Here is a 23,156-nt window from a genome sequence, read left to right on the forward strand (position 1 = left end):
CCCCTCAGATGGCTGTAAACAACAGATGGGATAGAAAATACAGTAATCCCCCTTTTTTTGTGTCTTTGTGTTGCGGTTTTCACTGCCCGCGCGACTCTTTTCACGCCCACAAATTGGGTCTCCGGGGTATATATAAAAGGGATAGAGGTATAGGTGAAAAGTTAGGTTAGTTATTTTTGTCATTTTTATATGTTGCAGTAATAGGCAAAAAAATTTAAAATGAGCCCTTGGAATGTTGAATATAAGACTTACTAGGGAATGACTCACAGAAGATGTGGAGTTATGGGACGAGACCTATATCATTCGAAAGAGGATGAAATTTCATTTTCAAATATATGCTCAGTTTTTGCGGCGGCCTCCGCTAACTCGAGAAATTTAGGTCATATCTCATTTTCTGTGAAAGATATCAAAACGTGGTTAACTGACAAAATATTTTTGATATTATGATAAGAACTTTGTCAGTTGACCTCTTTTTGGTGTTTTCCACTGGAAATGATATATATGAGTTTAAAAAGAGCCACTCCGACGGTAAGCCTTCAATATTAACCGACAAGAGACTCCGGTAAATGTGACCTTAATTCAATTTTGAGATAATTTATCTCATTTCCTGTGGAAGATATCAAAAAGTGGTCAACTGACGAAATGTTACGAATAATGTCACAAATATTTTATCAGTTGAGCATTTTTTGATACCTTTTCCAGGAATCGAGATAAATTTGGTAAAAGTTGACAGAAAGCTTTTTTTACGTTTTCTAGTTGAAGACTTGGCTTGAAATTGTTTTCTTGATTACTATTTTTCAAAAATTCTGAAAAAAAAATCAAATTCAAGAACTTTGAAACTCCAATTTTTAAATTGTTCCATGTTCCATGTTTTATATTAAATTTTCGAAAATCTCAAAATGCTTTTTTAAAATCTAAACTTCAAAAAATTGTTCCCTTTTTTCTTTTTATCTCAGTTAGTGTTAATTTTCCAATCCTCAAATTTACTAATTTTTTGAAATCCTTGAAAATTTTGAAAAATTGAAGTCTGTCTCGAATCAATATCAATACTAATAACATTCACCAGATTTTGTATGTGCGTATGTATGTAGCGCGCCTTTACACCCACTCAAAGTTAACCGGTTGAGTTGGAACCCGGACAGATAGATCAGAAATGTGTCTTAGTTGATGCCCAAACTTTCAGTTTTTCGAAATGTTGATTTTGAAGTCTTCTTCGTTTCACCGCAGTAAACCGTGGTTAGCCCCGAGGAGGCGTAAACCGACTGGTTTTACTTATTGGCGGGAATTCAAAAAATTCTCAGTTGAACCAAAAATGGAGCAAACGGACCAAAACTAGTCAGTTTTAAAATGTTTTTTCTTGAATAAAAAAAACATCTGCTACTTTTGAACATCCTATTTGTCTTAATAACTCCCTCAAAACTTCTCCTTTCATCGCAATGTTCTAATCCAATTTACTCTGTTCCTCACGCTTATTATAAGAAACACGAAATCCCCCCTCACTACCGGACGTTTCATCCCGAAAAATGGATTAATCCACGAAAAAGAAACACGATCCGGCGAGGGAAATTGAAATGAGGTCATCCCTCACTACTTTCCCTCATTCTCTGCGTTTCCACGAGTTATTTTACTATTTCTTTAGATGACAGTTTTCTGCTTGTTCCCGAAAAAAGTTAGATTTGAATCGAAGGAATTGTAGCGAAGTTGTAGCCTCCTAATGGATTCTGGCTGGGTCATTTTTTTTGGAAATTTTCTATTTTTAATCTACAGCTCTTCAAAAACTTGTATTTTCTTTTTGAAATTTTGCTCTACTTTTCCGGAAATTTGAAATTATTTCAGATCCTCCTAGAAAACGAAAAATGGGCCAGAAAAAGATGTTGGCACATCCTGAGCAATTTTCGAGACTCATTGATGGTCCCGAACGGATCAGAGAGAGTGTTCAGATTTCCAGTAAATTGATTTTTTAATTTCTGAAATTTTGAATTTTCTGAGATTCGGAGAACCTGAGATTCTTAGATTCTTAGATTTTGAGATTTTGAGATTCTGAGATTCTGATATTTTGAGATTCTGAGATTCTGAAATTCTTAGATTCTTAGATTCTGAGATTCTGAAATTCTGAGATTCTGAGATTCTGAGATTCTGAGATTCTGAGATTCTGAGGTTCTCGGATTCCGAGATACTCAGATTTGAAGATTCTGAAATTCTGAAATGCTGAAATTACGAAATTTCTAAGAATCTGAGATTCTGATACTCTGAATTTTTGAAATTCTGAAGATCGGGTATGCTGACATCCTGAAATAAAAATTGAGGTTCTGAGATACTCAGATTCTGAGCCTCTGAAATTCAGAAAATCTAAAATTTTGAGATTTAGATTTTCTGAGATTTGGAAATTCGAAGATTTTTTTTTAAATCCTAAATTTCTTCCAGAACCCATCACCGGTTGCCCTGACGGCATCACCAAAACAGTTTGGGATGTGCTGACTCGTAGTGCTCAACTCAATCCGAATGGTCAACTTTTTGGAGAATCTGTAAACGGAAGACACGTTTACACCACCTACCGAGAAGGCGTCGAGCAAGCCACGATCATCGGATCCGCAATTTTGGCAATCATGACGAAATTGCATTCAACCAACAAGTTGATCGGAATCGCTGGAATTCATTCGAGAAATTACATGCATACTATGCATGGAATTTCTGGATTCGACTTGACTACAGTACCCCTCTACCATCAGTCCAAGCTGGAGACTTTGTGGTTGGTTATTGAGAAAATATCTTAGTAGTAAAAAAAATTGCCGATAGTTCTGATAAAAAATTTTGAAATTCAAAAAAAAAAAACTTCCAGCGACATCATCGACAACTGCAAACTGGAAATCATCTTCTGTGAAAACGCAAAACGTGCCGAGGGCTTTCTATCGTCCAAAACTCCAGAACGTCTTCAATCAATGAAGACATTGATTATTCTGGACCATTCGACGACTTCTCAGAAGCACGATGAAGTCGAAATTCTTAGTTTCGACGAGTTCAAAGAGATCGGAAAGAGAAATAAGAGAAATCCAATAAAACCAAAACCTGAGACAATTTATGTGATTTGCCACACAAGCGGAACAACAGGACGACCAAAAGGAGTCGAAATGTCCCATGGAAGTCTTCTGGCTGCTGTCTCCGGAATCTTCACTTCCTGGACCATCGCCTATAAATGGAAGTTCGGTCAAGAAGACACCTACTTCAGTTTCCTGAGCTTAGCCCACATCTACGAACACCTAATGCAGACTTTGGCTATTTATTTCGGAGGAAAAATTGGGATCTACAACGGAAATGCTGCCACCTTGATACCACAGATTCAGGCTCTTCAGCCTACGATTGTTTCATTGGTGCCACGTTTATTGAACAAGTTGTATGAAGCTGTGCACAATGGAGTCGCCAAAAAGGGGTTTATCGCGAGAAAACTGTTCGAGTATGCTAAGAAGGTGAGCTTTGGGAATTGGGCTGTAACAGTTGAATCGTTCATGGCTTTTTTTTCAAAACGCCCTAGAAACCAGTAAGAACGGACTTTTTTTAGCTTTTTTTGTAAGATACAGCGTTTGGAAGTTTGAGGGAGAGACGCAGACAGACACACACTCTCGCTTCTCAAAGCTTTCTCATATCTCGTAGTTTTTTTAAACGTCTCTGAATTTGAGCTCAATTATCTCAATTTCTATGAAAGATGTAATAAATTTATCAACTGATAAAATGTTTGTCATGATAACCTTAACATTTTTATAGCTTTCAAACTTTTCAAAATCTTTTACGGAAATTGAGATAATTGAAAGTGGAGTTAGTAAAGGTGGAGCGATATTAGATCAGTTAGGCAATCGATTTCTTCAAAATAATCCGAATTTTCCAGACCAAAGCTCGCCAACTCCAGAACGGCGTGCTCCGCTACGACACATTCTTCGACAAAATCGTTTTCAAGAAGCTCAAACTAATGTTAGGTGGCAAAATCAAAGTGCTAACAACAGGAGGTGCTCCAGTGACCAAAGAAGTCAAGACTTTCACTCGATATGCCTACGGATGTCCATTGGTCGAAGGATACGGCCAAACAGAATGCAGTGCAGCTGGCACATTGACTCTTCCATGGGACACCACTTACGGAAATGTTGGTGGACCAGCTCCATGGTCCCAAGTGAAGCTTGTCGATGTTCCTGAAAAAAATTATTTGGCGATGAATGATGAGGGAGAGGTGTGCTTCAAGGGAGCAGCACTGATGACTGGATACTTCCAGGATCCAGAACTGACCGCCAAGACTATTGATTCGGAAGGTTAGTTTGGCTCTTACAATTAGGACATCGGTGCTTGAAAAAAGTGAAATTTCAGGTTGGCTTCACACTGGAGACATTGGAAAATGGCTTCCAACGGGTGCCCTCCAAATCATTGACCGCAAAAACGAAATGTTCAAACTCTGTCAAGGAGATTTTGTCTCACCAATCCAAATTGAGGCAATTTACGCAAACTCTCCACTGATTACTCAAATTTACGTCACTGGAAACACCGAACGCTCTTTCTTGGTGGGAATTGTGGTTCTAGACTTGCCACGTTTCAAACAGCTTCCTCCTGTGAAGACATTGGAAGGAAAGGGAAAAGTTATTGAGGTGATAATAGAGAAGAAGGAAGTTAAGGATGCAGTGATTCTGGAATTGAACAAATACGCAAAGGAAAATGGATTACAGACTATTGAGCTGATTCGAAATGTGCATTTGACACTGCAGGTGGGATGTTTGATCTTTAAAGTGGTCAATCGCGGTTCCTTCAAAAGATATCAGAAAGTGGTCAACTGATAAAATAATGTTGACTTTATGCTCAAAATTTTATCAGTTGACAATTTTTCGGTTTCTTCACAAGAATCGAGAAGAATTGGCTCAAAATTCGGACTAATTCAATGAAAAAGTCAACTTTTTTAATCAAATCTGATTTTCGGATTTTTGAATTTTCGCAATTTTCGAAATTTCCAAACTTTCTCGGCTTCAGAAACTCCATTAAATTAGGAAGAAGGTCACAATGTGAACTGTCTTCTTTAAAAACGGTATTTCCTAAGAATATGAATCTCAAAAATATTTCTAACTGAGAAATAATAAACTTGCTTTGTATTTTCTGAAATTTTTAGAAGAACCTGACAAATTTAACCTAGATTTCCAGAACCCGAAATTTCGCAATTTTTCCATTAACGATACTATTTTTTCCCATTTCCAGGAATTCAGCGAAGAAAACGGACTCGTGACCTCCACATTGAAAAATCGTCGTAAGATTTTGGAAGACTACTTTGCACCACAAATTGCAAAGATGTACAAGGAGATCGAGTCGCTGTGAAGAAGAAATGTTAAAGTTTTTTTTGTGAAAAATAATTTTTGTAGTCTGTAATCTGTCAATAATGATATTAATCTGTGATAATTTCAAAATTGAATTGTGATAATATTTTTGTAAAAAAATGAATACATTTTTGAAAAATGGGAAGAGAAGTTTGAAATGTTAAAAAGCAATTCAGAATTTCAGAAATTCAAAGATTTTTGAGATTCTGAGATTCTGAGAATATGAGATTCTGAGGTTCTGAGATTCTGAGATTCTGAGATTCTGAGATTCTGAGATTCTGAGATTCTGAGATTTTGAGATTCTGAGATTCTGAGATTCTGAGATTCTGAGATTCTGAGATTCTGAGATTCTGAGATTCTGAGATTTTGAGATTCTGAGATTCTGAGATTCTGAGATTCTGAGATTCTGAGATTCTGAGATTCTGAGATTCTGAGATTCTGAGATTCTGAGATTCTGAGATTCTGAGATTCTGAGATTCTGAGATTCTGAGATTCTGAGATTCTGAGATTCTGAGATTCTGAGATTCTGAAACTTAGCAACCTGTTATTCGGTATTTTCAAAAAATACTTTTATTTTCAAAAAGAGAATCATGAGAACACTATAGTTTCATGAAGAGAACCTGTAAGAGAAATTCACAAAAATTTTAGAAATTTTTCAAAACTTCATATTATTCTTCAGCCTCCATTGATTGTGCTCATAAGCTCGACAATGCTCATATTTCTCTCCTTTTTCGTAATTTTGTGGATCCAATGGTTCACATTCTCCACTACATGATCGTGGATAACAGATGAATTGGAGTCCTTGAAGATCTTTTAGAGCCAAGAGATGAAATGTGATATATGCCAAAAATAGACTGTATTCCATTATGGCGAAGTGGCGCGGGACTGAAAAAAAGACCATAGGAAGTTTTGTTTTATTGAAAAAAAAATAAGAAAATGTAATGTTTTTTTTTAGTTTTGTGGAAATCCGGAATTTCAGATTTTTCGAATTTTGTGAAAGTTACGGAAATTTTGTATTATTTGGAATCTGTGAAATATCGAAACTTTTGGATATTTTATCATTTTTGACTTTATGATTTTAGAATTTCAGAATTCTCGAATTTCTGAATTTCATTAATAAAAGCTCACTGTAAGAATGGCACAATGACTCTTTGGTCCATCCGATATGAAATTGGAAATACTGTGGAGCACAGTAACCGAAAACTATAGAACATACTGCTCTGGTGAACATTAGGCTAGCTACGGATTTCTGAAAATTTTTTGAATTTTTGGATTTTTTTGAAGTTCTGAAAATCTGAGATTCTTACCTTTGAACTGTTTATGGAGAGAATGAAATGAAACACTGTTGGAATACACATGTTAACAACGGATACAATTGCGAAGGTAGATTTGCAGAAATGATTGATGTCTGAAAAAAAATTAGAAATTAAAAAAAATTTTAGAACTCCTGGAGTTCCAGAAAAGTTGAACATTTCTAATTTTCAAAAATTCCAAAAAAATTTGATGTGAAATTTTCAGATTTCCAGATTATTTGATTTTCAGATTCTAAGATTCTGATATTCAAAAAAAACTGAAATTCTAATTTTCGTTCAGAAATCGCGGAATTTCAAAAAATTGAAAGTTTCGAAAGAGTTATTTCCTGAATCTCCAAATTTTCAAAAATTTCGAGAAAACCGAGTTACAGAATTTTGAACTTTCTGCATTTCCCAAGCATTTCTTAGTTTCTTTTTTTGGAAATTTCAAAATCTCCTGAAATTCTAGAAAAGTTGAAAATTTCAAAATTTCAAATATTCCACAAAGATTCAAGAAACTAAAAAATTTCCGAAATTCAGAAATTCAGAAATTCAGAAATTGTTCAAAATCTTGGAGTTCGAACGTTTTGATATTAAAAACTTTCTAAAAGCTGAAAATTTGAGAGATTTCAAAATTGTTTTTAAATCAAGAAAATCAAAAAATCGAAAACCAAAGAAATTTTGTAACTTTTTGGAAATCAAAAATGGTGAAAGTTTATTTCATGAAAATGTGAACAATGTGTTCAACAGTTTTAATTTTAAATTCTTTAATGATTTCCCAACAAACCTTTAAAATCACTATGCATTGTGATAACACTAAACATTGCCAATGCACTCGTCTCAATCAATGTGATCATCGGCATCAAATCACATAACCATCGAAAAATCGGATTTGGGACATCTTTCCAAAATCCATTCAGCAAAAGATTTCTGAAAAATTCTAGAATTCCCAAAAATCATTTAAAGGCGCACAAACCTAAAAACAATGCTATGAAAGAATCGAATAGCTATTGTTAGACATGTGGCAAGACGAAAAATCACATTTCCCCAAACATTCAATTCCAGCAGATTCAATATTGACAGTAACCCGTCGTCTGGGAATTTCAGATATGTCTGAAAATACTTTTCTTTGAAAATTTTGAAACAAAAAAATTTTACCCGACATCTCCAAATTTTTGCTCCGTAAATGATAATTATGGAATTATCGATTAGTTCTGTCTCATGTAAAGGTTTATAATTTGTGGGAAGAGCGGCAAGAACGGCGACTGAAAATTGTGTTTAATAATAAAAAAATCTTAGAATCTTACTGATAAAAGCTGTCACTGATATGATAGTGAAAATTAAGCTGGCTCGGAGAATGGGAAAATTTAAATAGGCAATGTCTGTGTTGTCATCTTCCACATGCCCATATTTCAACTGCTGATTTTCGCGACTTGTACGGGGAACCTGAAAATAAAATGTTTTAGAAATCTCAGAATCTCAGAATCTCAGAAACTTAGAATCTCAGAATTTCAGAATCTCAGAATCTCGGAATCTTAGAATATCAGAATCTCAGAACCTGAGAATCTCAGAATTTCGGAATCTCAAAATCTCAGAATCTCAGAATCTCAGAACCTGAGAATCTCAGAATTTCAGAATCTCAGAATTTCAGAATCTCAGAATCTCAGAATCTCAGAATTTCAGAATCTCAGAATCTCAGAATCTCAGAACCTCAGAACCTGAGAATCTCAACTAGCTCACCTTTATACAAAAATCCTCATCTTCCCATTCGGCTGGCCGATATTCTTCCGTATTGACTGTAAAAGTGTCATTTGGCATAATTTGTGATTTTGGTTATCTGAAAATTTTGATGATTCAGCTTAAAAATTCAGAATCCTTCGAAAAACATTAATAGAGCAATGGAAACATGGAAGAAACAAAAACCAAACATCTGAAAAACATTTTTTTCAGTAATTTCAGAAAACTACTCAGTTTCACTTCTTTCTTGGATTTTCCAAAGATGGAAAAGTTTAAATGAAAAATATTGATTTTTTTAAAAATCGGTTAAGGTTAAAAAGATAATTAGCGAAATTAATTGCGCAACTTTTGCTTGATTTAAATCCTCCATTAATTCTGATTGGAAGCTAATTTTTGAAGGAGATCTTCTTGATTTTTCTGTTTCCAATTTTTTGAAGATGAAGCTTAAAGGGGAGAACATTTATCATGTTTATTTTATGATTCAGATCATACAGGATGAAATGAAAGAAAATGAAGAAATCGGCGAAAGAGTGGGGTCGTTAAATAAAACATGATTTATTATTAGTTAAAAATAATAAATTCTTAAATTGACGATGACAGGACAAATCAAGTAAATCATGTAGGGATTCAGAAAACGTATTCTTTACGAACGACAGAATAATGTAAACTTTTTCATATTTATTGTAATTTTCTGAATTTCTGAATTTGTGATTTTCTGGTAATTTTCAAATGTTTGATCTAACAATACCGAGGTTTTCCAGTAGTTTCAAAATTTACGAAAACATTTTGAAAAGCGAAAAAAGTTGAGCTTCGGCCAAAACCAAAAATGGAAACTTCTCCGAATTTTCAACGCCTTTAAAACTGCCAAAAACTGTTCCTAAAACCAAAAAAGTGGTTTTCCATTGACCAATAAAACAATTCAAACAGCGGAAATAAAGTGGAAAATTGGTCACTCGAAATCAGGAAATCTGTGATTTCCCTCTTTCAAATTGACGCATGCCGTCAGTTTTTGGTGACTGATCTATGAGAAAATCATAGAAAAAAGGTGAAGTCTACAGAAGAAGAAGCTGGAGACGTCATCGAAACAACGTTGAAAAATGCTTCGGTAAAAGATGAAGGACAAGAGATAAGGCGGAAAAAATGTAGATTTTTGGTTGATGAATGGTTGTTCGTTAAAGTGGTGACGCAGAAGAAAATAATTGTGGGACATCCGGACAAATAGAAATAATCGAAAATAATTGAAAGCCCGAAAATTTCAAAAAAAAAAGAGATTTATTTTTATGAATTCTGAGATTCAGAAAATCTAGAATTTTTAGATTCCGTTTTTCTAAGAGTCTGAGATTCTGAACATCCAGAATCTGCAGATTCTGACATTCTGAGATCCTGGGATTCTGTAAATCACTGATTCGGAAAATCAGTGATTCTGAGATACTACGAAATTTAGGAAATTTGATATTCTCAGAACGTGTATTTCTTCGGAGATTCTGAAAGTCTAGAATTTTTGATTTCGGAATTCTATGATCTTCAGATTCTTACATCCTGGGGTTCTAAAAAACGGAGATTCTGAGATTCTGAGATTCTGAGATTCTGAGATTCTGAGATTCTGAGATTCTGAGATTCTGAGATTCTGAGATTCTGAGATTCTGAACATAGAGAATCTGCAGATTCTGACATTCTGACATCCTGGGATTCTGTAAATCACTGATTCGGAAAATCAGTGATTCTGAGATACTACGAAATTTAGGAAATTTGATATTCTCAGAACGTGTATTTCTTCTGAGATCCTGAAAGTCTAGAATTTTTGATTTCGGAATTCTAAGATCTTCAGATTCTTACATCCTGGGGTTCTAAAAAACGGAGATTCTGAGATTCTTACATCCTGGGGTTCTAAAAAACGGAGATTCTGAGATTCTGAGATTCTGAGATTCTGAGATTCTGAGATTCTGAGATTCTGAGATTCTGAGATTCTGAGTTTCTGAGATTCTGAGATTCTGAGATTCTGAAAACCTGAGATTCTGAAAACCTGAGATTCTGACGTTTTTAGATTCTGGGATTCACGATTTTTTGATCATTGATAAAAAAAAAACTTCATCTTCTATCATTGTGATAAGCGATTTTTGAAGATAGTGGACGAATTTTCGAAGAAAAAAGTAGGGAAACACCATCAAAATTGTTCGGCGTTTCATGAAAAATGACCTACACTTATTTAAAATTGTACAACAAAAATTTCCGGGTCTTCGAAAGAATGTAGAACTAAAAAACAAAGAGAAAAAGGATACAAGGTACCAAAAAAGAATCAACATTGGCAAATCAGGAAGTCAGAGAAGAAAAGGAAGAAAAAGCCAAAAACAAGCATTCTTTTTTTCTGTTCTCATCAATTTGATGAAAGATGGACGAGTGGCTAATAGACAGTCGTCCATTCTACGCCATCTGTTGATGGTTTTTGGGGATAAGACAAAAGGAAAAAAGGGATGGATTGAATAAAAACTGCGAGACGCAGAAAATATGGACATGTACTGGGAAAAGAGACTGACTTGTGTGACCAATCTAGTGACAAGAAAAATCAGAATATCGTTCTGTATTCGTTTGGAATTTTTGGAGGAGATTCGGGAATGGAATAGAAGGCGTGGGGAAGTGAAAGATAAAGTTTCAAATCAAATTTGAATTTCAGAATCATGAACCTTTCTTATTTCGAAATTATAAAATAGTTTGAATCTAAGGATTATATAATTCTGGAATCTCGAAAATTCTTGCAATTACCGACTTCTGATTTCGGAACTTCAGAATGTTGGAATTTCAGAATTTCGGAATTTTAGAATTTTGTGGTTTCAAAGCCGTGAAATTTCAGAATCTTGGAAATTAAGGATTTCAGAATTTCAAAATGTTAGAGTTTCATATTTTTAGAATTTCGGAAACATGAAATTCAAGATCAACAGATTTCAGAACTTTGCAACTTCAGATTTTCAAGACTTTCAGAATCTTGAAACTCTAAATTCTCCTGATTTCAAAATTTTGGACTTAAGGAGTTTTTAAACTTCAGAATTTCGAATATCATAATTTCAAACTTTAGGAATTTCGGCAGTTTCAAATGTTTGAATTTCAGTATTCCACAATCTCGAATTTTCAGAATCTAGAAGTTTTAGAAAGAAATGTCGTAATTTCGGAGTTTTGGAATATCGAAAATTTCCAATTCCCGAGGGTTTCAGGATCTCAAAATTTCAAAATTTCGAGTTTTGAAAATTTCAACTTAAGAATTTCTAAACATCAGGATTACTAAATTTCAGAAACTAAGAGCGTCTGAATTTCTGAATTCAAGATTTTTTAAGTTTCAGAATCTTGAAAACTAAAAATTTCGCAACGTTAGAACCTTTTCATTTCAGAAACGCAGAATTTAAGAATTTCCAGAAACAACCTTTGTCCCCTCATTGTAAATAAATCGGAACAAGGTAACAAGAATCGAAGACACTAGAAGCATGTATTTGATAAACGACAGAGGAGGCGCAATGAGATGTTCGAAGATTAGCGAAAAAAGGGAATTTCGGCAGGAACGAGGTTTGCAAAGGCATATTAAAGAGAGGAAGATCACACGCATATAGGTGAAAGCAAAATGATACGGAGAATGTCTCTTTGTTTTCTTGGACGGATTATGTTTAAAGGGTGGGGGGATATATAGTGGACTTTGATATTTGATACGAAATGAGATTTTGACGGAAATACAGTACTGCTTTCAGTGGAAAACAGTAAACTTTGGCGTTCTGCAAAAGTAGTTAGGAATTTCTTAGAATTTGGGAATTCAAAAGCTCAGAACCTCCAATAAATTCGAAGAAATAAGATTCAGAAATTCAGATTATTGGAACTTTGGAAGTTTGAAAAAATGCAAGATCAGACATTCAGAAATTCAAAAATAACAAAAACTGAAAAAAAACTAAAAACTTGGAAATTTGACAGAATTCAAGAAATTCGATAACAGAGAAATTCAGAAATTTGAAAATTAAAAAATCAGAAATTCGGAAATTCAGAAACTCAGAAACTCAGAAGTTCAAAAATTCAAATCAAATTATGAAATTCAGAAATTCAGAAACTCAGAATTTTAGACATTTCCAAGTACGGACCGTAACAAATCCCAGGAAATCATACTTGTAAAATTCCGGGCCTGGGAAAATTTTCAAGGCCCGGGCCCGGTATCAAAAATTTTGTATTTTTGAACCACATTTTGAGCTCTCAATATAATTTTCTCCATTTTTTTTGGATTGTTTGTCTGTTTGATCTAAAAAAAATCGAAAAAACTCGTAAAAAAAATTTTTGATCGAAAAAAATCACATAAGGGTCCCCCTTATGTGTTTTTTGAAATTTTCAAAACTTGTGAAATGACGGGCCCGCCGGGCCGAATGCAATCTTTTCTGCGAATGCAATCTTTTCAATCTAGATCTGTTTTACACCCTCCGAAATTTTCAAAGTGATCGCAAACTTGACAACCAAGCTCCAGGCTTCTGAAATTGTGAATATGGCCAAAAATCAACTGAACAGCAAAAAGGAATGTCTAGACATTTATAGACCAAAGACAGAAAAAAATCTGGAGATGAACAGATTTCAATAAATCATCAATGATCAAGAATATACTATATCAAATATACTATCTATTGATAAATTATATGATACCAGCAAGCTGGTGCGCCTTCGGCGCGATCTAATTCAATTTTTCACTGGGTCGCCGCTTACCTTCTCACTTTTTCATGAAGGGTCACGTGATCTATACTTATTTTTCAAGCTTTTCAAAACCGTACAGCGTGACATGAGGACCAACAGACATCTCTAGTTTTCATACTTGCGGACGGGCCCAAAACAGGCCGTGGCGGGCCCTGTCATAGTTTCTTTTAGGACCAATATTTTTTGACTAACTAAATTAGATATGATAGAACTTGACGAGCACTACAAAATGATAGTATTTGAGACATTGTATCATATTTGTGAACAAAGTTACAATCCAAAAAAGCTGCAAATGCGGGAAAATTTCCGAAAAAATACTGAACTTGAAAAAGGATTCAAGCTTCTCATTATAAAAACTTTTCGGAATTTCTGAATATCTTAATTCTGATATTCCAATTTCAAGAATTCGTTGATTCGGCAATTCAGGATTTCGAAAATTCCGATGTTGAAGACTGCAAAAAAGAAGAGCTGATGAAAAATTTCCGAAAAATGTAAAGCCAAACGGACGCACAGACAAACAGACAGAAGATTCAAAATGACGATTATGTCAAATGAAAACTGACACCACTTCTAGGTTACTACCCGTTTTCTCGAATCTTTCTGATCTTTTTTTCAGCCAACAAAATGTTTTACGTCATGTAAACAGAAAATTTACAATGTGTTCAGTCGGAAAACTAAGAAAAAGAAAAAGCCATGGGAGAAGATAAGTGAACAGACTTATCTGATGTGAATGTTTCGTTGTTTCCCTTTTCCCTATAGAAATTTTCATTTTTTACAATTTCTAGCATCCAAAAAACTTCCAAGCAGCTGTGTTAGTGATCAAAGAGGAAATTAGGCGTTTCCCCTTATTTTTGCTTTCATTATGAAAAACGTGACATGGATTTTTATGTATGCATAGCAGGTGGTCAGAAACAGGAAGTGTGAACGTAGTCCAAACCGTTGCAAAAATGGAATCATATTCTTTTTTTGGAGATCAAATGAACATAAAAACAACTTCCCTGTTTTTATAATCAGTATGTTAAAGGAAGAGGAAGAAACAATATTTTCTAGTTTTAGAGAATTCTTTTTTATATTGAGTTGTTAAAGACAGGGAAACCTATTTGAATATTTTTCAGATTAGCAACTTTTGGTCAGAAGTTATCGAGACATCGGAAAATGGGAAACTCGAAAAAAAAATCTAAGAGTTAAAAAAATAAAATTATAAGTCTTTGAAAAAAATAATCAGAAGTTCGGGAATTCAAAAGTTCAGAAATTCAGAAATTCAGAAATTCAGAAATTCAGAAATTCAGAAATTCAGAAATTCAGAAATTCAGAAATTCAGAAATTCAGAAATTCAGAAATTCAGAAATTCAGAAATTCAGAAATTCAGAAATTCAGAAATTCAGAAATTCAGAAATTCAGAAATTCAGAAATTCAGAAATTCAGAAATTCAGAAATTCAGAAATTCAGAAATTCAGAAATTCAGAAATTCAAGAGCAATTTATTTCTTCTCTAAGATTCTTCTAAGATTTTGAGGATATGAGATTTTGAGGTTCTGAGATTCTGAGATTCTGAGATTCTGAGATTCTGAGATTCTGAGATTCTGAGATTCTGAGATTCTGAGATTCTGAGATTCTGAGATTCTGAGATTCTGAGATTCTGAGATTCTGAGATTCTGAGATTCTGAGATTTCGAGATTCTGAGATTCTGAAATCCTGAAATCCTGAGATTCTGAGATTCTAAGATTCTGAGATTCTGAGATTCCGAGATTCTGAGATTCTGAAATCCTGAAATCCTGAAATTCTGAAATTCTGAAATTCTGAGATTCTGAGATTCTGAGGTTCGGAGATTCTGAGATTCTGAGATTCTGAAATCCTGAAATCCTGAAATTCTGAAATTCTGAAATTCAAAACTTTAGATTTTCAGAATATAGGAAATTCAGAAGTTGATAATTTCCACTGAACTTTAGAATTTTGGAACTTCAGACCTTTGGAATTACAGAATTTCAAAAAATCCGTTTTTTCAGGCAACAAGTTTGAATCTCAGACTCTTGGAATTTAGAAATCTTGCGACTTCAGAATTTTGTGAATAAAAAAATCCCAATCAACACTAGTAGACCCTCAGATAAACAAATTCTTATAGAAAAAAATAGATTTGGAAGTTCCAAGGTTCCAGAAATCGTTTTCATTTTTTAAGACTTTCATTTCTTCCTTTTTTTACACTTTCGATCTTTTTAATATCCTGATTCCAATCTGTAATACACCGTCAAAGACAGGTGTAAATCTCGAAGCAAAATTTTTAATCGAAAAAAATCCATGGCAACGATGATGGTGAAATTTTTCATCTCACTTTCAATCTAGATTAGATTGAAATCTATTGAACTAACTTCCCATTTTTTCTTTCAAAAAATGTTACTTTTTATGTTTCAAGTTGTAATTTTAATTGTTATCTTGATACAAAATGTTGCGTCTCTTCGGTGTCATTGTTCAGCATACTACACGGGGTAAGATATTGAGTTGGGACCAGGAGTGATGGCCTAACTTTCCAAAAACTAATTTTCTAGGCCACTAACGTTTATGAGTTAGCAATGGTCTAATATTCACCTAGTGCGTTTTCTAGGTCATTTACCATAATGGCCTGAGAACCTCGACCTGAGAAAGTTAGGCCAGTATGCAAAAATCACATTGAAAACAAACTAAATAAATATTCTACTTTTTTCTGTGTAATTTGCCATTGTGGCCTAGAAAACTCATCTTGAGAGAGATAGGCCACCGTGCTAAAATGGGCTAGAAAACGCCTAGATGAATATTAGGTTATTTCCAGGCCACAAAATATGGTGGCCTAGAAAACTCATCTTGAGAAAGTTAGGCCACCAAGCTAGATAACTTAGAAAACCCTCCAAGTTGAAGGTAATTAAAACTCAATAATTAATTGTCAAAGTTTTCAAGATGCATAGATGAAATGTGTGAATCTGGATCATATTGTTTCACAACGTGGATTGTGGCTCACGGAGCCATTAAGGAGCAGGTGGGTCTCATTTTGGGAGTTTTTATTTTCTTCAAATTTGAAAATAAACTTCAAATTTGAAAACAAAAACCAATTTTCAAACCTTTTGGACTTATTTTCAAATTTCAGAGATTCTAGGTTTTTTGAAATTTCTCAAATTTAGTGATTTATTTTTTGAATTGCTGGATTTTCTATTCGCCGAATTTTTCACTTGCCTACAAACTACAAAAAATGCTATGATCTACATCACTTTTAAATCAACCCAAATCAAATAGAAAAACTTGATAAGGTCGATTTGTAGGGATGCAAAACGACCCGTACCGATCTGACGGATCGACAATGCCAAACGAATCGAAAAGGACTGGTTACGTGTGTCTGTGAGTGAAAGGATTACGGTAGATTCATTGATGAGGGCGATTTTTAAAGAATCCGATGACTGGCGAAGTGTGATTTTTGATCTAGTTTTATGACTCATTTTTTGGATAGGGAAAGAAGAAATCCTGTTTTCGATTCTCATAAGAAGTGGTTATTATTTTTTTTAGGCAGTTCTGAAAAATGCAACGACGCCTCGTTTTCCATCCCATCAGATATAGCTCTAACTGCTCCACCAGTCATCAAATGCTATAGTTACAGTATGAAAGACGACGATTTCTGTTTCGGTCATTACTGTACCTATAAAGCACAAACGGTATAATATTGATTTTTATTGGAAGTCACTGAAATCGAACTTTCAGATTATGAACGATTTTGGCGACGTTTTTAAGTCATCCTATGAGATACAACGGGGATGTTCGGATGCAGTTTGTGAGTCTGTGAACTTTTTTTTCCTGAAACATCATGGTTCTAAATCTTCGCTGCTCTGAAAAGTCGTGATTCGAAAACTTCGGTTCTGAGTCGCCGTTGTTCTGAAAAATCGCGGTTCTTAGAAGACGTGGTTCTGAATCATCATAGTTCTAAAACTTCGCGGTTCTGAAGCGACACAGCTCTTAAGCGTCGCGGTTAAACAATTTTTTAGAAAATTTACCGATTTTTTTTTCAAATTTTCAAACAAACTTTTTTCAGACGCCGATGATACAGACTCCGCGAATGTTTGTTATGCAATAGATGACAGTATCATTTGCCAGTGTAATTCAGAATTCTGCAATCGTGACCAATCATTGCAAGTCCCTCTGGGAAATCTGTTGTGTTATTTTGGACATGCCACGAATCCTAATCCTGATGCGTTGAACTATTGTAGGGGTAAGAAGAGTTTATGGTTTTAGAATATTTTAGGAAAAATTCAAAACTTCCACAAATCATAAATACTAGGAAAAATTCATAAAAAATCTGAAATAAAATCTGAAAATTCTGAAAATCATTGAAAGTCTAAAAACCAATAAGTCCAAAAATCTTCTAGAATTCAGGACTTTCAATGAAATTTTTATTTTCAAAAAACAAATTTAGCATCAATAACTACAATTTTTCAGGTCACTTATGTTATATGACGGCTCCAGATTATAAGGGAAAAATAACAAGAGGATGCTTTAGTGTTTCTGATGGAGCACCTGCTGATTTAAAACTTCCCGGAGCATCCAGATATTTCAAAATCTGTAATGAAGACTTATGTAATGGGGACTATTCTGAAAATGCGGTGACGCCGATTTCAAACAGTGTGGAAGGTTCTGGAACGCCTGAAAGTGGATGAAATTGTTAAATTGAAAAGTTGAAGGAATACATTGAATTTTAAAATTTATCGTTTGTTCCAATGTTCGCATAAAAATTGTGCTCATTTTCTTGAAAAGTTTTATTCAGGAATTTTGTCTGAAAACGTGCCAAACCAAGAAGAAATTAATAAAATCTAGTCTTTAATCAAGTCGACAATTTTCTTTTTTTTTTTTTGATTAAAAATAAAAATGAGCACATGATTTTTCTCCTTCTTTTTCCCCTCCAATTTTTTCAGGTCAAGCTATATTTTTTTATTTTTCAGAAAATTTCAACAATGCTAAAATATTTGATTTTCGCACAGATTTTAATAAAAATCACCACAAGTTTTAAGTGTGAATGTTCGAATAGTGGGTGAGTGAACATTTTTGGGAAAAAAACTTTCTTTGTTTTTCTTAAATTTTTCAGAATTGCTTGTCTAGAGGAATGTGATACCGGCACATACTGCTATACCACGTGGATAGTATTAGGCGGAGATGTTGTTTGGCAGGTTGGATATTTTGACAGTTAGAACGAAAAATTAGAGCCAAAAAGTCTTAATTTCCAGAAGCTCCTAGAAATTATAAATTTTTTTTGATTTCCGGAAAGTTTGAATTTCAGGGATGCAAAACTACTCGAACGGATTTATTATCAAGCCGGCAGTGCCAAACAAACAGAAAAGGACTGGTTACTTGTGTTTGTGAGTTTTTAAAATTTTCAGAACTTTTGACGATCTTCAGAATGCTTTCAGTTTCAAAATTTTCAGAAATTTTAGAATTTTTTGGATTTTTCTCCAAAAGTCCACAATTCTAGTTTTTTTTTTCAGATTTTCATGTTTTTTCGAAATTCATATTTCCAGGTGACTCTGAAAAATGCAACGACGCCTCATTTTCTGTTGCATCTGATGCTGCTCTGATAGTTCCGAAAACTGTTAAATGCTTCAATATGGACCTAAACCAGGACAACTTTTGCTTTGGTCATTATTGTACTTTTTCTATGGAAATGGTAAACCTTAGTCATTGTTGAGCTAATTTTTCCCGTTTTCTGCGAAAGATATCGTGGAGTGATTAACTGACAAAATGTGTATTATGATATCAAAAACATTTTGTCCGTTGAACACATTTTGATACATTTAATGGAACCGAAATAAACTTGATAATAAATGACATAATTTTTTTCAGATTATCAACGATTTTGGCGATCTTATACCAACCGATATACGAGCTTATAGAGGATGTTCTGATGAGGAGTGTAAGTTTAAAATCCTATATGTTTCAACTTTGATTAGGCTTATCTTGGTTTCTGGAAATGATATCAAAAAGTGTTCAACTGATAAAGTGTTTATCATAATGTTAAGAACATTTTATCAGTTGACTACTTGTTTATATCTTTCAGAGGAAATGTGATATCTTCATCAATTTGAAACATATTAAAAATTAAATAATTTTCAGACAGTGCTGACTTGAATTCTGTAAATATGTGTAGTATATCCGGAAATGTAATTTCATGCAGGTGCAATTCGTCATTTTGTAATCGAGAAGCGGCATTTCCAGTTTCTTTGGGTAACATTTTGTGCTATATGAGCTCTCCATTTACTGGAAATATTCCAGAAGGGCTGAAATATTGTAGAGGTGGGAATCAGTGTTTTAATAAATTGAAAACTCCGTAGAGTTTTGGGGAAATTGAAAAATGATTTTTTGGCAGGGAAATTCTATTAATACCGCTAGAAGTTTGGACAGCTTTGAAAAACTAAAAACAGTAGGGAAAATAGAAAAATATGCTAAAAGTTTATTTTAAAAAACTAAACATTTAGAACTGATGAATTTGAAAATTCCTAAGTTTCCGAAATTCTGAACGGCCTAACTTTTTTCCAATTTTCTAGGCCACCTCTGCTATCTTCTTCCCACGGACTACCAAGGTCAATATGACAGAGGATGCCTGAGTGTTAGCGATGGAGCACCTGTGGAAACAAAAAAATCTGGAAATTTTGAAAGATATAAATACTGCGATAAAGATCTGTGCAATGGGGAATTTTTGAGAGAAGGATTTGCTAAAAATTAATTTTAAATTTTTTAATATTCTAATCCCCAATTTCAATAAATTGATTGTTTTTCCAATCCTTTTAATCAGACAACTTTATAATTTGCGTATTGGAAAACCTGATTAAGAAAACTTTGGTCTCCGCTAGATCATATTGAAAGTAGAAGTTAGATTAGAAATTTTTGCTCATAACAATTTTCAATCAGTGTTTAGTCATTTCCCTCGCAAAGTCCCATGATTTTTCTCGAAGTTTTTTTGATTTTCACATTTTTCAATTCCACTTCTGAATTCCTATGCGAATGTTCTGGATTTGGGTAATATTTAAAAAAAAATTGTCTGAAAATTTTTGAAAAGTTCCAGATCACACTGCCCCGATGGTTGTGAAGCAGGATCCTATTGTTTCAGCACGTGGATTTTGAGAAATGGAGGATTAAAAGAACAGGTTTGAATTCGATTGGCACTGATTATTTTTCCACTTTATATGATTCTGAGAACTGAAGTTATGAAATTTAGGGATGCAAAACTACACGAGCTGATTTGTTAACGGATCGCCAGTGTCAAACCAATAGAAAAGGACTGGTTACTTGTGTTTGTGAGTTTTCACATTTTCAGAACTTCTGAAAATTGAGTATTTAGATTTTCAAAAATTTTTGGACTATTTTAAAATCAAATAATTTTGAAATAGATTTTTTCAGTATTCAACTTTTTTCTGTTAATTTTCGGTCACTTTAAAGGAGGCGAGACAGCAAAAATTTCGGGGGACAGTTCGGGGGACGAAATTGCGCCGCGCTTATGTAGACCATCGGTCGTCAGGCGTCTTCGCGCCCCCGTAGCTCAGCCGGTAGCGGCGCTGTACCCCTGAGCTGCCTGTCATGAGTTCAACCCCTCATGGGGGTTCTCTATGCAAAATATCATGAAAACTTTTTTTTTGGTGTCTGGCCTCTTTTAAATATTTTTTCAGGCAACACTGAAAAATGTAATGGTCCATCTTTCACAATTCCTTCGGATGTTTCTTTGACGGTTTCTCCAACTATCAAATGTTTTAATGGGGACTTAATTGAGAATAATTTCTGTTTTGGCCATTATTGCTCATATTCGGGGGAAGTCGTGAGTGACTTTTTTCAAGGTTAAAAGATGTACCGTATACAAAAACATATTTTTCAGTTTACTAGGGAGGGTTGTTCGATTCCTCTTTTTTTAAATATTTTTTGTTTTTGTTTTCGGTCTTCGTGGAAATCTTCAAAATGTCCTGAACGCATTTTTTCAAAAATGTTTTCATTTGAATTCTAAAAATCGTACTTTCTTTAATTCGTTAAGAACACATTGTTAATCAACACTAAAAAATTTTATCCAGTTCTTGTAGGTCGAAATTCATCAAAATTTTTTTCTTTCTCGGAGATACACAGTGATAAATTAATCATAGATGATTTGAATCTATGTTTTCACAAGTTTTGAGTGCTACTGGGGGATCATCACAGTACTACGGTGTAACAAAGGTTAGAAAAAATCACAATTTCTCGATTCCGAGAAGAAAGTAGGTTATCTAATCTTGTGAAAAACATCCATTCATGGTTTTTTTACCTAAAAAACTCTCTTTTTCAGCTTTCGAATGATATAGGTCTCATATCGAAGTTTCATACCCTAGTTACAACCTTCCCTAGTTTGTTTCGGTCATTTTGGTCATTTTCAAGCGTATGAAGCTTTGTATTCGCAGAATTTTTTGAAAATTCCTAGTTTTTCAGTTTTTTGCAGATTTCTGAATGACCTCCTTTTTCAGGTTTCAGTACAAAAACGGATAAAAAAGGGGTGTCCTTCAGGAGTCTACAAATATCTGAAAAACTAGGAATTTCTGAGAAACCCTGTAAATGCAAAGTTTTCAATATAGGTCTGTTTCATACCCTCCTAAGTTTTCAAAGTGTTCGAAAACTGAACAGCCGAGCTCCAGGCACTTGAAAATGGTCAAAATCTACTCTCGTTAAAAAAAAACAAACCCCGAAAAGTTTCCCCACTCCTTCGAAAATCATATTCTTTGGACCATTTCTGGGGCTTTTTTTTTCGGAGATTTCAACTTTTTACAAATCTTCGCCTTCAGATTTATTTTCAGATTTTGAATGATTTCGGTGACATTTTACCATCTCCTTACCCGATTTACAGAGGATGTGCTGATGATGAATGTTGGTCAAAAATATATTTTTTCCACGAATCCCAATTAAAAAATTTCAGACAACGATGACCTAAATTCAGTAAACGTTTGTACTTTGAGCAATTCTATCATCACTTGTAAATGCAATACTCAATTTTGTAATCGAGAATCAGCTTTTCCGATTCCTTTGGGAAATATTGTGTGCTATATGAGCTCATCTTATTATGATAGTTCGACGAAGGCGTTGAAGTATTGTAGAGGTGAGAAATCCAGACATTCTAAAATTCAGAAACTCAAAAAGTCAGAAATTCCAGGAAACTAAAGTAAGTTGTCCAATTTTTGGAAGTAGAAAACGCCCGAATTTCCAAAAACTGATTTTAATTTTTTTTAAGACCTAAAATTTTTTCTAGGCCACCTGTGCTACAAACTTCCCACTGATGAAGACGGAAAAACTTCCAGAGGATGCTTAACTGTTAGCGATGGAGCGCCTGAGGAACTAAAAAAATCTGGAACATTTAGATTTTTTTATTACTGTAATCAAGATTTGTGTAATGGAGATTTTTCGGAAAACGCGATGGATTTGATTGAAGAAGATGTTAAGAATGTTACTAAAATTTAAAGTTTTTGCTTTTTTCTTCAATAAAATTTTTAAAAATCAAAAAATTGCAATTTTTTTTGATCTACCCGCGAAAAATCTGATTGGCGCACTTGTTTTTCCTCTTGTTTTCGCTATTTGACTTTCTGTTTTTTCTTTTTTTTCAAATGTTTTTTTTGAGTTTTCTGCAAACTTGAAGACAGTTTTTCAAATAAAACTTCTAGATTTCCTGACATTATTTTCGCCGAAAATTTTTAACAACTCTATTTTTTCAGAAATGCTACCCAGAAGGGTATTCTATCCGTGCCATATGGCATCTCATATTCCATTTATCAAAAGTTATTTTCCAAAAGAAATCATCGATACGATTGAATTTTTGAAGGACGGATTCGCGGTCAATGATAATCGAATTTCGTTGTTTGAGGAGGGAAAGGGAGTTTTGAAGAATCTTTTACTTTTCAAATCGTTTCCAGGAAGTCATTTGAAGTTTGGAATTCCTCTTACAGAGCCATATGATGTGAGTTCTGAAGTTTTATTTGAGTTTCCCAAAATTTGAAAGCCTAATTTTGAACAAAAGAGGTGTAGAGTCACTTATAAATTTAAAAAAATTTAATGTGGATTCCTTCCGTCCTCCTCCT

At 34.0% G+C, this 23,156-nt stretch overlaps 5 protein-coding genes across 5 annotated transcripts in view; 4 read left to right on the plus strand and 1 right to left on the minus strand.

Moving 5' to 3' along the window:
• Positions 1-1,856: 1,856 nt before the first annotated feature.
• On the plus strand, positions 1,857-5,340 carry CBG12133 (the record flags this gene model as incomplete). The annotated part of the gene is made up of 6 exons (XM_045237030.1): positions 1,857-1,947; positions 2,425-2,749; positions 2,840-3,491; positions 3,881-4,295; positions 4,351-4,742; positions 5,224-5,340. The coding sequence occupies 6 exons, from the start codon at positions 1,857-1,859 to the stop codon at positions 5,338-5,340; spliced, it is 1,992 nt and encodes a 663-aa protein (XP_045094765.1).
• Positions 5,341-5,994: 654 nt separating this feature from the next.
• On the minus strand, positions 5,995-8,449 carry CBG12134 (the record flags this gene model as incomplete). Its single annotated transcript, XM_045237031.1, has 8 exons — positions 5,995-6,224; positions 6,468-6,588; positions 6,647-6,747; positions 7,419-7,561; positions 7,608-7,744; positions 7,790-7,896; positions 7,939-8,050; positions 8,372-8,449. 8 exons carry the CDS (start codon positions 8,447-8,449, stop codon positions 5,995-5,997), a joined length of 1,029 nt encoding a protein of 342 aa, XP_045094766.1.
• A 7,566-nt stretch (positions 8,450-16,015) lies between these two features.
• CBG12135 lies at positions 16,016-17,744 on the plus strand (the record flags this gene model as incomplete). The annotated part of the gene is made up of 6 exons (XM_002636168.2): positions 16,016-16,081; positions 16,362-16,437; positions 16,603-16,748; positions 16,795-16,864; positions 17,123-17,299; positions 17,527-17,744. The coding sequence occupies 6 exons, from the start codon at positions 16,016-16,018 to the stop codon at positions 17,742-17,744; spliced, it is 753 nt and encodes a 250-aa protein (XP_002636214.2).
• Positions 17,745-18,038: 294 nt separating this feature from the next.
• On the plus strand, positions 18,039-22,542 carry CBG12137 (the record flags this gene model as incomplete). Its single annotated transcript, XM_045237032.1, has 13 exons — positions 18,039-18,115; positions 18,170-18,251; positions 18,362-18,440; positions 18,600-18,745; positions 18,922-18,991; positions 19,192-19,365; positions 19,623-19,758; positions 20,141-20,222; positions 20,294-20,372; positions 20,742-20,887; positions 21,885-21,954; positions 22,004-22,153; positions 22,334-22,542. The coding sequence occupies 13 exons, from the start codon at positions 18,039-18,041 to the stop codon at positions 22,540-22,542; spliced, it is 1,500 nt and encodes a 499-aa protein (XP_045094767.1).
• A 253-nt stretch (positions 22,543-22,795) lies between these two features.
• The window catches only part of CBG12138, a gene marked incomplete at both ends in the record, with an annotated part of 4,042 nt that continues 3,681 nt past the window's right edge, over positions 22,796-23,156 (plus strand). The window contains one exon of the mRNA XM_002636171.1: positions 22,796-23,035. Within this exon, the coding sequence (XP_002636217.1) occupies positions 22,796-23,035 (240 nt within the window). The remainder of the gene's footprint in view (positions 23,036-23,156) is intronic.

The sequence above is a fragment of the Caenorhabditis briggsae genome (assembly GCF_000004555.2).
Source record: "Caenorhabditis briggsae complete genome, chrV, whole genome shotgun sequence".
Lineage (NCBI taxonomy): Eukaryota > Metazoa > Nematoda > Chromadorea > Rhabditida > Rhabditidae > Caenorhabditis > Caenorhabditis briggsae.